Below are 16,497 nucleotides of genomic sequence, written 5' to 3'. Positions count from 1 at the left end.
AAAGCCCACTGTTTTATAGAACCTAGGAAACATTCCTTTTCTGTTCTCTCTTTGAGGCATCAAAACTATTAATTACTATCTGCTATGGTTAACTGCTATGAAATGACTAGTTACCTGCCTGTTTCAGTCAGCAAAGAAGATGATACTAAAATCATAGAACAGGGAGAATGTAATATCAGTGTAGATGGCAGCCTCAAAATAACAAAAGCAGGTTAATCTCTTTCAAGTATAGAAATTGGGTTGGTATTCATTCAGAAGGAGGCAATAACTCTTATTTAAACTGAAAAAGGGCTGGGCTTCTTTGGGAGGAAGAGTGGGATATAAATTTAAATAAATAAATATATTTAAAAACTAACAACACTAAAGTGGTCAAATAATACTGTTATACACCAAGTGGAAAGATCTACCATTTCATATTTCTGAATATTGTAATTACTATGGTTATATTAAATTGCATGGTATCATCACTGCATACGAGCACATTAATATAAACTGCAAAATCATTTTTCTGACCTGATACTCACTGTTATGATAATTATAATATCAGTCGAGAAACTGCCACTAATGCAGTAAGAAGGCAGAATAGTGTGAGTAGCAAATCGCTTCCTGGGCTGTCCAAGTGAGTTTAGTGATTGTATGGCTATAGTAATCTGCCAGTATGTCCACTTTTAACTTCTGTAAAATCTTAACAAGTCTGTTTACAAATCAAAACATCATGGCTTGATTATTGGGGCTATTTGAATTTCTGAGTGGTTCCTGGCAGTACATCCAGTAGCGAACTTTCTCTCAAGTGCCTCAGGAAAAAAGAAAGCAATCACTTTTACTATTGCAGTCTTTGTTCAGTCACAAAATGGTTTGTTTGTTTTCAAACTATGATCTCCAGATAACTACAGATCTTTTCCACTGATAGGTATTCCTTTTGAACTCAGGCGATCCTGGATTGTTACCATCTTCAATTTTGTTCAACATGTGTAGCATAGCTTACTCATTAAGTATTTGTAGTAGAATTCATGCTGAAGGTATCTGTGCTACCCAGCTTGATGTGGCTCTGACTACAATACAGCTAGATATATGTCTTTGAATAGAGCCGAAGCCACCCACAATTTGTTCTGTGGCTATTTTTGGGAATTCTATTGCAGTGCCATGAGACATGGTACTGGCTTCCCCGGGGTCCACTTGCCTGCTTGGCACATTAGTAAATTACCAACACTAAGTTAAAGAATTCAAGTTTAGACTACTGACTGCAAATTAGTTACAACAATAATGCAAGCATTTAAGCAAGTTCTTGTGATACACATACACAGAGACTTTATTGCATAAAAATGAATTATTTCCTTTGATTTATTGTGATTGTGACAAAGTCTGCTAAAAATACTTTTGAAGGACAAGAATATAGCGGTCTCTCTTAACTGTGATTAGTAGTGTGGACTTTTGGATAGATGAGTTGTAATAGTCAATGTACTAATGTAATAATCTCTTTATCACTGTTTGTCCATGTACAGACATCAAAGTTGGTAAATTGAGACTCAGGCAGGGTACTTTGCCAAACATTGTTATGGGTTCAAAATACACACCTTCAAAAACAAATCCCCATTGAAGGTTGAGTGTGTATAATGCCTTCTTGCCACTGAGAAATATCCTTATAGCAAAGGGCAACCCTTGGACCATGTTGGTGATTTTCTAGATTGAGGGGAAATGGCCACAACTAGTTTACCCTCAGTCAATCTAAATTATTGTTGGATGGCTATAGCTGGACTACCCTTCTGATACCCTTCTTGTCTGGTAAGTATCAGGGAGTTGCCAGATGAGGAGAGTCTGAACAGGTTTGGTGCCATACCCCAAGAATTCTTGGGAGACAGTATTGACTCCTTCATTGGGTGATAAATTTATAGTGAGTAGGAGAGTTTAAAAATATCCCTTCTTTCTCTGCCCTACCTCTTCCCCCCACCAACAAAATGTGGCTATGGGTCCCTGCTATTACCCTATATAACAAAAGATTACTGATTTGAATTTTTCATGGTCTCACATCAGATATTATTGTTATTATTATTATTTATTTTTATAGCCATCTCTTGCCCAGGGACAAATCTTTTTTTTTCTTTACTACTGCCATTGCATTTGTGAATTCCACTCCAGAAGAGTTGTGTTGTAGTAGTGAATAGGATGATAAACCCAGGGTGTCTATGATATTTGTCAATGAAATTTACATAGAGATCCCATTCCCTGAGTCTTTTTATGCAACTGAATAGGCTTTTTTGTGGGACATGGCTAGCATTCACCTTTTCTTGCATGGTTTCAGTCATTCTTTATAAAGGTTGGTGGGTTGTTATCTCCCCAGAATCTTCTCTGAAGATCCTCCGATGGGTTCCTACCTTTGTCCCACCCACTCCTTGTTCTTAATGTTTTTGACTCTGTATTTGAAGCTGCTGGAAAATCATGAAGAAGTTGGGATTAAGGGGTCATCAATGTGCTGATGACTCCCAGCTCTGTCTTTCCTTTTCATCCAACCCAGGTCCTGTAGTCTCAGTACATACTCGGTGTCTGGCACTGATCATGGACTGGATGTGAAGGAGCTGGCTAAAGTGAATCCAGACAATAATGATGGTTGGTACAACTTGTGACCTTGGGAATCAGGACACCTTTTATTATTGGGTTTAGCCTCCCACGGTCACTCATGTTTACAGCCTTGAGGTGCTTCTGGAACCAGCACTGCATCTGGATTTACAGATTTTGGAGGTAGGCAAGAATGCTTTTCATCAACCTTCCCTGCTGACACTGTTGTGAAATTTTACTTAGCAACTTGACATTATACTAGTGAGATGTGGTCCATAAAAAGGAGTCCCTCGGACTTTTGGAGAGTAGCTGTTGTGACAGAATATTTCTGAAAGGTGAAAGAGAACAGGATTGTGCAATTCCTTTGGCAAAGGGTTCTACAAAATGGGTACTGCACACCAAAAATTTGCTTCTTCTGATTGCTAGTCTAACTTCAAATTGCCATAGGACTCAGCACAGGGCCTCATAAGATGATATAAGCATGTGAGAGAGGCTCATTGGGGAGATGGCACATCCCTTAAAATGTTCTGGACTCAGACCATTTAGGGTTGTAAAAGTTAAAAAAAAAAGCTCCTTAAATTGCACAAGGAAGTAAACTGGAAACTAATGAAGCTCTTTCATCTGTAATGCAGTCCATATGACAGGGATTGACACATTTTAGATCAGCTAAAGCTTTGAAATGGCACAGCTTCAGACTTCAACACATTAGAGTGTTACCCAGGGCCGGCTCCAGGCATGCAGGGGCCCTTGGGCATCAGCTTGCCCTGGCCCCCCAGTGGGTGGGTGGGTTGGTGCATGGGCGCATACGTGCATGTGCGTGGCCCCCCCACAGCCCCCTTACCTGTCTAGTCTTTACCATTGCCCTTAATGAAGATGGCGGCCGTGGTTTCCCTAAGGGGAATGAAGCCTCCGCCGCCATCTTTGTTGATGGCACACGTGCGTGCTATGCGTGCACATCTCTGCCATTAACTAAGATGGCAGCAGCAGCTTCAGTACCTTAGGGAACCTGCAGCCGCCATCTTCATTAAGGGCAATGCTAAAAAGCTGGCTGACAGGTAAGTGGGGGGGCTTGGGGGGGGCGGATCACGGAAGGTGAGTGGAGGGCCAGTGCTCACCCTGTCCGCCCTTTAGAACCGGCCCTGGTGTCACCAGTACAAGTATTAACAGCTACAAAGGCTATTATCTATGAAATTATGCAAGTGAAAAGTACATTATATAAAATAATTCAAAACTGTGAGATAAATGAAAAGGTGCTATCACACCAACTTGTATGGCTTTAAAAGGAAATTAGGCAGATTCATGGAGAATGAGGCTGTCAATAGCTAGTAATCATGAAGACTATATGCTGCCTCCATGATCAGAGGCTACATGCACACAAAACAAATGCATACAAATACCAAACATGCTCAGAAATCAACTTAGTAGTAAGGAATCAACTGTTTGGATAATATTTTCCAGATGGAAAACATAATAAAGATCCAACAGGTTATTAAAGTTTGCGAAAAAAGCATTGAATGGTCAGGAATCAGCTGTGCTGTGTATTGCATTGGATGCAGTGTTGTGCTCCCCATTCTCAACCATATAACATCTTTTAAATATTTGTGTTGTATTCAACATAGGGCTAAAGAGATACTTCCATCACTGCAAGGTTTTCTCCTTGCACAATAAAATGATCTCTTCTCCTCTCTCCCCCATGCCCCCTAAATCTGTTCTGGGTTTTTTCCCAACTTCCCAGAGCAAATTTGTGGACAGTGCTGGGCCTACACAAGGGGAGGGTGGGAAATCCTGTTGTCCTAATCCTTGTGCTAGCACAACTTTTTAGTTGAATATCAGCCTTTGTTTAGTTTTTATTTAAGTTTGAGCTCATCCACATCATAAGTAGAATGTTATCTCCAGTAATGTTCAACTTTTTCTGATCTTGCAGTACCTGTATATTTAGCACAAGTATTTCTGTTCAGATATTGTATTTTTTTTAAGCACTAAGCTCATACAAATGGTAAGGTATAATGTGCAAGACGGAGTAAGTTCTTTGGAACTAAGCTGCGTGGAAAATAATACTGCCGTGGTTCAGAAGACTGTTCTGAATAATCCCACATGCTCATTCACCAAACCACTCTGAGTGACTTTTTAACCCATCTAAGATGAACACCAAAGTCAGGATCATTCAGACCATGGTATTCCCTATCTCTATGTATGGATGTGAAAGCTGGACAGTGAAAAAGGCATATAAGAGAAAAACCAACTCATTTGAAATGTGATGCTGGAGGAGAGCTTTGTGCATACCATGGACTGCAAAAAAGACAAATAATTGGGTGTTAGAACAAATTAAACCAGAACTGTCACTAGAAGCTAAAATGATGAAACTGAGGTTATCATACTTTGGACACATCATGAGAAGATGATTCACTGGAAAAGACAATAATGCTGGGAAAAACAGCAGGGAGTAGAAAAAGAGGAAGACCAAACAAGAGATGGATTGATTCCATAAAGGAAGCCACAGACCTGAACTTACAAGATCTGAACAGGGTGGTTCATGACAGATGCTCTTGGAGGTCACTGATTCATAGGGTCACCATAAGTCGTAATCGACTTGAAGGCACATAACAACAACAACAACAAGATTAACCTAGCCACATTTCGAAACAGAATCAGTTTTTGTCACCCTGATGGATGACTTGTATTGTGAGAGAGACAGGGGAAATGCGACCCTGTTTCTTCTGCTCAATCTATCAGCAGCATTTGATACCATTGACCATGGTATCCTGGACTGACTCAGTGGGATGGGTATTGGAGGCACTGTATTACAGTGATTCTGCTCTTACCTTCAGGGTCACATCCAGAGAGTAACACTGGGTGAGTGTTCCTCAGCCCCCTGGCACTTGTGCTGTGTGGTCCGCTGGGTACTATTCTGTCCCCAGAGCTATTCAACATCTATATGAAGCCGATGATAGTGGTCATTAGGAGTTTGGGAGCAAGGTATCAGCAATATGCTGATGACACATAGCTCTAATTCTCCATAACATCTGAATCAGGAGAGGCTGTGAATGCTCTGGATCGGTGTCTGAATGTTGTAGTAGACTGGATGAGGCCCAATAAACTGTGCTTGAATCCTGGGAAGATGGAGGCTCTTTGGGTAGGTGGTTCCCATGTCTGGAAGATAGACAGGTTACCTGTTCTGGATCGGGTTGTGCTCCCTCTGAAGGACCAGGTCCATAGCCTAGGAGTACTCCTGGATTCATTTTTGTCACTAGAGGCCCACTAGAGGCCCAAGTATCATCATAATGCTTGGTTAGGGGTATCTTTTACCAGCTTTGTCTGGTTCATCAGCTACAGCCATTCCTGGACAGGGATAGCCTGACCTCTGTAGTCCATGTGCTGGTAACCTTGAGGCCGGATTACTGCAGTGCGCTCAGTGAGGGGCTGTCCTTGGCCCTGGTTCAGAAGCTCCAGCTGATGCAAAATGCGGCAGGCCAGATTGCTGATGGGAGCATATGGCCGACAACATGTGACACCACTTTTAAAACATCTGCACTGGCTGCCCATCCACTACCCAGCCAGGTTAAAGGTCCTTGCATTAATTTACAAAACTCTGAACAACTGAGGTCCAGGGTGTCTTAGGGACTGCCTGAAGCCTTATATCCCAGCTCAATCTGCAGGAGCTGCTTTGGTCATCCCCTGAGTTGGCAAGGCTCATTTATCATCAAGACGAAATCAAGCCTTCAGTATCATCGGCCCAGTTCTTTAGAATGTTCTGCCAACAGAGATTCAGTAGATTCATCATATTTGTTGTTGTGATGAATAACAGGTGATATTATATAATGGTTCATTATGTATTTTTTCAATTAAAAGAGACTAAAATTACAACAATTAGCATGTGGGGGGTAGGGAAATTTTTTGAGGTTACAAAGGGTGTTCTGTACTTATCAAGGTTGGGAACCACTGATAAAGAGGAAGTCAAGGAATCAGAAAAATAAACAAGCAGAGGCTGGATAGTTCTTTCCTTTTCTTTGTCTGGGTTCCTACTTCATATTAGCAATTTGATTATATAATCAATTAACACAGCAGCCTGCATTTTTGGACCTTCTTTGGAGATGAGATGAGGCTGTGGATTCCTCTTTGGGGCATGGGTATGGGAGCTTCCATGATGAGCTCCTGCACTTCAAAATTTACCACTTCATCACTCTTGGTATCACTTGGTATATTCATGTCTTGTGAATATGTTTATTTATTTTGTTTTCCTACATTTATATCCTGCCTTTCTTCCATCGTGGATCCCAAGGTGGCATATATGTGGTTGCCATGTTGTTAACCGTCCAGACACTGATCAGACCCAGGCCTGCTTAGCGTCAACCAAGGTGCCCCATGTACCTTCAGATAATGTGTGCAGGGCTTTTTAAGCTGTCTTGTCAGATTTAGTTGATCAGTCATTCGTCTCTCAATATTTATTTATTTATTATATTTATATCTCACCTTCCCACCAAGAAGCTCAAGGTGGTATACAAACATAGTTCTCTTCCCCCCTCCCACGGTTTTATCCTCACAATAACCCTGTAGTTTAGGCTGAGAGATGACTGCCAGTGAGCTTCATGGGCAAGCAGTGATTTGAACCCTGGTCTCCCAGGTCCCATAATTAACTTTAAATCCTGCGTTTGTAGTAGATGATCACATTGCAAAGCTATTCTATTGCTTTTCCAGGAACGGCAACAAGCATTAAGATGTTCTACACAGTTCCAATGCTCTTCGAACTAAAAGTTTTTCCCTTTTTTACAATGCCTAAATGGTCTAAAACCTGTACCCCTTCTAGACAGTCAAGCTAATTGAGAACTGCAGCAGCAGATATATATCCACCACAAATTTCTACTCTGCTTTCAGGAGTGACAAGTCATTTTGGTACTTTGCTCAGTGAACTCCCTTACTACCATACTTCTAAGACGGCCACTGACATAAATAGATGTACACCTGAACCCAATAAAAGCATATATTTAAGGAAGGAGTAAGATGTCTGTGATGCACAGAGGATGCGTTGGCCTCTGCTATCACTGAAATGGCAATACTTCTTCAGCCTTTTCAGGTAGTGTTTTGCAATTTATAATCTATAAAGGTATATACCCCACCCATTATCCTTCCCAAGAAAAGGCAATTACAGTTCTAACATGTTAGCTAAAAGGCGTGCCTGGCCCAGTATAATGCTGTCTAAGTGATCTCAGAGGCTCCAGAATTTGCTAATTTTAGGTACAGCCACAGTAGCAGTTCTAATGTATACATGTATAGAGAGATAGTTTTAATGGTGTGGGAACTTGGGTGAACACATTTTTCTGTTCAGTTGTAGGGGATCAGCTAGTTTTATCAACTCTGTAATGTCTTCTCAAATTGCTATTATTTAGTCTGAGAAAATGATGGGCCTGTCTCAGTACCTGCAGCTGCTGGCCAAACCCATTTGATTGAAGACTTTGAAGTGCAAGCATTGCAGACAGCCCAATATCAGCTGTCTGGAATGCTTCCACATGAAAGTCCTTAAAAACACCACTGAGGCTGTTTTGATTTGGATGGGGGAAAATACTTGTGTGTATGCATTTTTGTTTAAAATGGCAGGGTACATCTTACTCCTACTCATTCTTCATTACAAAAAGAAAGTTTTGAAACATTAAGAGTACTATCAATCATGGGAAATTAGCATAGGTGCTACAACCTTGGGTGGTACCTTTCTCAGGAATAAAAAATTAGACTTTTTAAATAAAATATTTTTTTTAAAAAATGTCAATGTGAAGGTTGTTTGTTCTGCTATACTTTGAAGAGAGTAGTGAAATTAGGATGCTGGCTGAATTAAGTATGCATTTCTAATATGATTTAGTAGATGTCTCCTATCACCAGATGTTCCAAATTATGTTAAAATTGCTGAATTGCCTTAAAATTAGGAGTCCTAAAAGTAATTTTATTTATTTAAATAAATGACAAATGTAAATGGTACTTTATAGAGTGAACATAACCAAAACTCAGGTTCCTGCTTCAACAGCTTCCAATATAAATTTATACACACTGTGATCTATTCTGCATCAGATTAAAAACTCCACTGCAGCCACCCCTATGGCATTTGTGTATTCTGGTTATGGATTTAACTCCTTATAATTTTCTAACATTTCTTTTTAAAACCTTAGACAAAAGACTAGGCTAAGGTGGGGCAGAATTAGCCAAAGGCACTCAGACATGTCGTTTCACACACATGTGCTCCACCTCTTTTCATCATGTCAGTCATGAGTTCACATTTATTTTTCTATTGCTTGCTGATATATATTGTAGAATCTCAGATGTAGGACTGGTTGATACATGCAAGTGGAAACATTGTAGATCTGTAGTTACTATCCTGCAAGCCATACTATTGTTTTAAGCATTATCTAGGCGTGCAGCCACATACAGAAATGTTAATGTGAACCAGGTGGCATCCAAAGATTGCTGGCAGCCATTTCTGTGATCTTAGCTGCACTTTTCTTCAGTTGCCACAATCTCTGTAATTGCTACAGCTAGCTCCATGTTCCACCAAGTTCATGGTAATGATTCCCAACATTACATTGCAATCACTTGGGGAAAATAAAATGGGCATTTATCTGTGAATTAAAACCACATCTTTACCCTGGCCTTTGGCTCCTGAGATGTATGTTTTCAGAACCCATCTTTTTCTTATGACTGAAATGTGTTTTAATTCTTTTTAATATTGTATTTTAGATTTTGTAATCTGCCCTGGGATCTATTGGTGATGGGTAGGCATAAATATGAATGATATTAATAATAATAACATTGTCAGTTAACAATTAAACAATAAATGTTGATGTCACTGGCAACTATATGTAGTATGGTTATAGCTATGCTTCTGAACAAGGCAATTGGGGGTGGGAATTAAGAGGAATGTATGATGTGGCAGTAATGGCTATTGTGTTCTGTGAAACAGCAAAGAACTATTTTCCAATTGTAGCAATTCTGTTTATATTTTACAGTTAGCCACCTATATGGATTTGGACTGATGGATGCTGAAGCCATGGTGACAGAAGCAGAAAAGTGGACAACAGTTCCTCCACAGCATGTGTGTGTCGAAAACACAGATCGGCAAATCAAGTAATATTTGTTGAAGACATGTGTTGTTATATATGTATATATAACAATTTACTAGGGTTGTACAATAGCTTCCCCTAAGCCAGTTGTTCTCAAATTTTCCACAGACCATTTGAAAATGTCTGAGGGTCTTGGCAGACCACTTAATTTTTTGTTGTTGTTCTACAAATCAAAGCACATATGTAACTTTCATTTTTAACTTCAGTGCCAGCATCTTCATCAAAACCAGCACCGTAATATGAAAATTATGGACCCTGGGCCTTGTTAGCCTGTTCAGTTACCTGGCCCTGGTTAAAATAGCTTCATACTAAAACAATACATCGTTACAGGGCCAAATGCAGATCTTGACAGTTCTACAACCGTTCCATGGACCACCTGAAAACCTCTGCCTTATGTTAATGTTTGATTCCTCCCCAGCTAGTACCAGCTGTTGGGAAGCTGTTGAAGATAGCCTGCTGCTAGTCCCCTTCATCCTCACAGAACCAGAGGCTTAGCTGGGAGAATTACACCATCTCCCTGCTGACGTTTGGTTTGGGGGAGACTCATAAGGAGTCTGATCCAATGCCAGGTCAACAATCAACTCCTCCGGATACTCCTTCTAGCAGAGATGCAGAGGGTAGCAACATGAGCAAACACCTTATCAGCTGTGGCTTCCCAATCATGGAACCTTTTCCCCAGGGAGACCTGCCTGGCACCATCCTTTACCTTCTTTTTGGCACCAAGCCATGGCATTCCTTTTTCCCCGAACAGCTGATTGTTGATTTTTTTTCTTTTTTTTCTTTTCTCTTTTTGTAGTTTTGAATTGCTTGGTCAACTTTGTCATACTGTTATGACTTCGTTATTTTTATGATGATGATGGATGGTTTTTAATTAATGTATGGTCAACCCCACAGCTGTCAGGACTGGCAGAAAATAGGTGCAACCCAAATTCCCTTCCCCTTCCATACATGCATTCACTGAACATCTGCACAGTCCTATAACGTTGGCAGCTTAGGCTATTTTTGGTCTTATCCACATACACAGCCCTGAGATGGACATGCAAACAGCATTGTATAATTCATCTGTTTTATAATACTTTTTGTATGTTCTCTTATGCCCACAAAAACCCTTGATATAGGTTATTTTTTTGTATAAGGAAACTTATTAATGACCTTTGTGCAGTTATTATGTGAATGCCACAGTTTACAAAGTTTCCATTCAGGCTGATTTATTATTTTAATTAAACCCTTGGTTATTTAATGGGTACGGTGCTCATGCATAGAGGGATCTCAATGGGGATCAATAGAGCCCTGTTTCTTCATGGCATTAAATCCACACACACACATACACACTTTCCATGCATACACAGAGACAATGGCCCAGGGTTTTATGAGGAAGGGGAATTCTATGCATAACTGCTGTATCCCTATTCAGTGTTCCCTTTCCATGTTTTCTTTTCAAATTACATGTGATCTGGATCTCAGGTTTCCTATCCCAACTTTCCTGTCTTAGGTAGTGTTTATTAAATCTAAATCTAATAAATACAATCAAATTATAAAGAAGGCCTCACAGAACCTTTATGGAGGTCTGAGCCAAAAGTAAACTAGAGAATATTTTGGCAACAAAACCAGTTTAATAATGTATAGGGCTTCCAAACCCTTGGGGTAGATTGCCCTTTATTACCTTCACCTCTCCAAGCCTTCCTTGTTCTTTGGAGGCCCTGGTGATAACTTCAGTATTTGACAAGTACACTTCCATTGATAGTTACTGTTTTTACATGATAAGAAAGCTACATCATGACTCATATATATCTTTAGTTGTGTCACAATATCAAGCTGCCATGTGGAAGTATCATTTGATTAAGATAGTTGTATGAACCAGCCTTTTCTGCTATTTTTGGTTAGGAATTTTTAGACAATAGGTACAATCACATTTACAGAATTGGTGGGTCTAGTCTTGATCTTTCATTGAAAAATTGAAGTAAATGTGATTTTCATGGATTGTAATGAAATCAAGAGTTTTAGGAACATGAATTGTGGCTTGTGACCTAACAACAGGCTATTTCTAAAGCAAAAATAACTTAATAGGAAAATGTAAAATAATATATAAATTGTGTCCTAGAATCTGGAACTTCTGTAAACTAATTTGCTTTTCTTACATGTGGTAATTTTTTATCATTTAGCCTATAGTACTATTTAAGTGAGTATATAATTGATTTCATCTAAGGAACAGAAAGTAAAGCATTGAACAGCTGCTCAGGCATTTTTAATAAATTTCCTGTTTAAGCCTGTCTTATTTCAGTATAACCAAAATTTAATATACACTTTTCAAGGATAAAAGTTACTTATAACAAATTGTTTGTGGTATTCACTGGAAAATATTATGTTGGTGTTTTGAAACAGAACAATACGACCAGATAATATTCGTAATGGACCAGATAATGGTGTTCGCTCAATATACAAAGCCACAGGCTGCGCAGATAATGCCAATCACCATGTAATCTACTTGGAACATATTGTTGTGCGCATCACTATCACACATCCTCGGAGGGGTGACTTGGCAATTTATTTAACTTCTCCTTCTGGAACAAGATCTCAGCTATTGGCTAACAGGTACTATAACTATATTCAGCTTTCAGTCTGATCAAAGCTCACTGCCCAAAGTTTGTGCAATTTAAATAAAGGTGACTGGAGAAATAACTAAGAAATACATGTATTAGTGGAGAGGGGGGGAAATGAAGTGGAAATTTCAGATCCGCTGCCACTATGAATATCAGAAGTGCCTGGTATAATGCCATAATTGTTAGTGATGGGCACAATAGATTTTGACAAATCTTTGAGGAATGAGATTGTTGCAGAATACAGAGGTTGTGAAACAGGATTAATATTGCAAGAAGATGGCTGATGGAGCAATGAGTTCTTATGGCAAGTACTATTAAACTTGCCCTTCCAAAATGAGGATGATAGCAGAGTCTACATTTCAGCCTGTCTTGTCTGACCTAAGCATTCCAGACATTGCACTTGTCATGAACCTGAATTCCATTCTTGATCTTGTTTGTCTATCTTGAGTTCTGGTGCTGATCATAGAAAGCTTCTGGTGGGACATGTTATGAACTCTTATCTGTATGAGATTGTTTTCTAGGGTCAGTGCAGACATATGGCTTGGCAGTTGTTGCTGTTATTATTTTATATATCACTTACATGCTAAAATGGCGTCTAAGTGGTTTATGCTATGTTATGTTAATTTGCAGCTGAGAATGCAGAACATGTGCCTATCTAGCCATCAACAGGACAAGAAAGGACAAAATGTATTGTTAAATGTATTGATAGTCATATGGCAAATCTCTGCACTGTTTGGAACAGTTTAAATTCATGCAAAATCTTTTGAGAATTAATGGGATGCGGCCAGATAATGCCACTTTTACCAGTGTACACTGTTAGATTTGAGAGGTGTGATAAGCACCATTTTCAATAGGGATTGGAAAGATGGAGAAAGCTCTCTCCATCTTCTCAACAATATAAATTGCCTAACAAAAAAAAAGATTGCTGAATCTTATGCAGTTTTTCTCCAGGTTTTTGAGAAATCTCAATCCTCAGTGTTGTACAGACGGGATAAGCTACTTTTATAAAACTTCAGCAAATAGGAAAAGAGAAATTAGTTGAGGCTGAAGCCAGCGTTGAGAAGGTGAAACATTGGGAAGGTGAAAGTTTGAGGAATAGAAAAGTAATTTGATCTTGTCAGAAACAAAATAATTCATAAAAGCATCGGATTATATAGTATCTATTAAAAGAGAAACTTCAGGGTATTGTAGAATATGTAGTCTTGCTGTTCCATAGATTATCAACAATATGAAACAGAATATTCTTTCATTTTCAACTGACCAGTAAATTGGATTTTTTCTTTTTCTGCAAGAATCTAGTCTTTCTGTTGTGTTTTATTAGATTGTAAGTGGTGTAGTACAGAAACCAAATGAAAAAACAATCCACCCATAGTTAAATATTGGTGGGAAAGAATTATGCTCATGACTTCTAAGTCAGCCTTACAAGTGTTAAACTTTGCCTGTAGGTACATGTCTTTTCTAATTGTTATGTGGACCTAGGGCATGGTCTGAAGGCGTATGATAAAGCAAAGCTAAGAAGCTAAAGCTAAGAAGATCTGAGCATAGTCAGTGCTCAGATGCGAGACCACCTGGGATCCCAACATATACCACTCCGAGCTCTCTGGAAGAAAGGATACAGTTGAGATACATAATAGTATAATTATAGGTGTAGTACAGGTAGTGGTAATATTTCAGATGTACTTCTCAAAGTTAATCCTTGAGGAGTTTTACTCCATTAACTTTCAGGTGCACTGACCTAGATGGCATTTGCAGCAGGGAGTGCATTTTTCAATACTTAAACATGACTAAATATCTACCATAGGATTCTAGTTACATATTTTAGTTAGAAAAGAAATTCTGGCAGCATTTGATATGAGACTTGGTTTCAGGCACAAAGAGGGAGTACAATCTTTTATTTTACTGTATTACTATATATTTATTATTTTACTATTCACAGCCTTTATTACGATGACCTTAGAAACAATATATAAATTTTAATTAATAAATAATCCTGTATTTGTACAATGATCCTTTGAAGAAGCTGGCTTCTTCAAAGTAAAAAAAACAAACACCTAAATATAGGAAAATTCCAAACAAAACAATATGCTAGATACAAACAGTTTTTAATACAAGTTACTGGTATCTGGCTTTTCATGTGCTTCCATTAACTCAATTCCAATCTTAGATGAAGAAATTCCAGTGATTTTAGCAAGAAGAAAAAGAAAAAAAATATAATTCAAATTCTAAGTAAACTTCCCAGAGTCAATGAAATGATGAAAAAGTTACTACGTAATGTGAAGAATCTGTGATTTAAGTCCCCAAAAATTTTAGCGCTAACATCCTAGTATTAACCATTGTGGCTTGGATCCAACAGTGTTCTTTCATGCGCAGGTGGCACTTCCATATGTGCAAGTTACCTGCCCCCCCCATTTGTGCCAGTTCCTTCCTCTCTCTGATCCCCCCTCCACCAAAGCAACATCCAAAATTGATCTGGAAGGTCTCCCATCTGTCAGGATCATCTATTAAGGGTCCACAGAGGGCTGCATGAGGGGAGGGGTCAAGAAAGCCCCATTATCTAGATAAAGTTCTGCTTGAATAATTTGGATTGGAACCTCCATTAGCAGACTTGCTTATAACACCATAATCTTGTCCTTTCATTACTAGCAGAATGTCATATTTTGTGATCTTGCATGGATGTAGCTGTTATATTTTGGCCTAAGCTGCTGGCCTAAAAGACTTAGGGTGAGAATTGTTTGGCTCTAATTAACTCACAAAAAAGAGAAATAGAAAGAAAGATACATAAAAATTCAGTCTGCATCAAGAATGGAAACCCAATTAAAAAACAATTAAGCCAAAGTTAAGTATTGGTGGCAGATTTCTGCTCATGACTTCTAAGTCAACCGTTAAACTTTGCCTGGATCATGATCCATGTTTGCCAGGTGTCATTAACAGGTTTTGTTTTAAGGTCAGAAACACTCTTTCTTTTTATTTGCTAACAGGCAAAAAACCTTGCGGTTTGAGAATGTACCTATAGCCAAAAGATATTTCTATCGAACTTTAAAAAGCAGCGGAATTGGACAGCCTTTATGCACCAGGGGAGCGGGAGACCTAACCTCCTCTGTGAGATATTGTACTGCCCTACAAATTTGTCAAAATGCAAACACAATTTGGGTTGGTCTTTCACAGTCCAAAACCACTTCCTGTGTTGCTTGGAATAATTTGGTAATGTGTGAGTGGTGGCAAGACCTGCAGTCAGCCCAAATAACAGAAACAAGACATGTGCGGTGCTGATCTTATTTTAGCAGGGAGGACGCAACAATATTAATACAGTTGATATTGTTCAGATAGTCACTTTAAATATGTTTTATTTACTTTGCTATAAGGTTTTTTGCCTGTTAGTGAATTTCCCTGCTTTTTAGTCTGGGAGGTAAGAAATGGGATCCTGTTCAAGTTTACTGAGAATGGATTGATCATTTGCATGCTTATTGAGTTCAGTGGGATTTACTCCCTTGCAATCATGCTTAGGATAGGTGAAACTGACTACAGGAGATGGGGAGGGGAGGAGCAGGAGGGTAGGTTTGATCATTTGCATGTTTATTGAGTTCACTGGGATTTACTCCTGTGCAATCATGCTTAGGATAGGTAAAACTGACCATGGGGAGGGAGACCTGGAGTGGACAGGGGAGGGGGAAGAAGCAATTGGGGAGGAGAGGAGGAAGGGAGGGGAAGGAGGAGAAAGGCAGGCCTGATCATTTGCATGCTTACTGAGTTCAATGGGATTTACTCCTGTGCAGTCATGGCTAGGATAGGTAAAGCTGACCATAGGGGAAGAGGAGGGGGAGGGGAGAGTAGAGGGAAACAAGAAGGGGAAGAGGGGACCAGAAGGAGTGGAAGGGGGAAGAAGCAGGTTGGAAGGGGGAGGGAAGGGGCAAAGGGGTGGTGTTGGGAGGGAGGAGGAGGGGATGGCAGGTTTGATCATCTGCATGCTTTTTGAGTTCAGTGGGATTTACTCCTGCAATCATGCTTAGGATAGATGAAACTGACCTGGGGAGGGGCAGGGAGGGGAGGAGGGGGGCAGGAAGGGAGGGGGAGCAGAGGAGGTTGGGTGGATGGGCACTGGGCAGAGGGGATGCCCCTTTCCTTTCCAAAAGGAAAACATTGTGAACAGTATCATTCTTTTTCAGGGTTTCTCCCACCTTTTTATTCTATAGTAGGCACATGTAGCCTCCCACCCAAATTAAAACCAAAGCTGTCCTTGGCCA

General features: G+C 39.6%; 1 protein-coding gene across 2 annotated transcripts in view; it reads left to right on the top strand.

Annotated features, from left to right (window-relative positions):
- Positions 1–16,497, top strand: part of PCSK5 (proprotein convertase subtilisin/kexin type 5) — a 471,327-nt gene that overhangs the window by 303,403 nt on the left and 151,427 nt on the right. For both annotated transcript variants that reach the window (XM_061627751.1, XM_061627741.1), the window contains exons 11-12: positions 9,543–9,660; positions 12,039–12,248. In XM_061627751.1, coding sequence (XP_061483735.1) covers positions 9,543–9,660; positions 12,039–12,248 — 328 coding nt within the window. The remainder of the gene's footprint in view (positions 1–9,542; positions 9,661–12,038; positions 12,249–16,497) is intronic.

The sequence above is a fragment of the Rhineura floridana genome, chromosome 1 (assembly GCF_030035675.1).
Source record: "Rhineura floridana isolate rRhiFlo1 chromosome 1, rRhiFlo1.hap2, whole genome shotgun sequence".
Classification (NCBI taxonomy): domain Eukaryota; kingdom Metazoa; phylum Chordata; class Lepidosauria; order Squamata; family Rhineuridae; genus Rhineura; species Rhineura floridana.
Note: the sequence above shows the minus strand (reverse complement) of the source record. Positions and strands in the feature narration are given on the sequence as shown.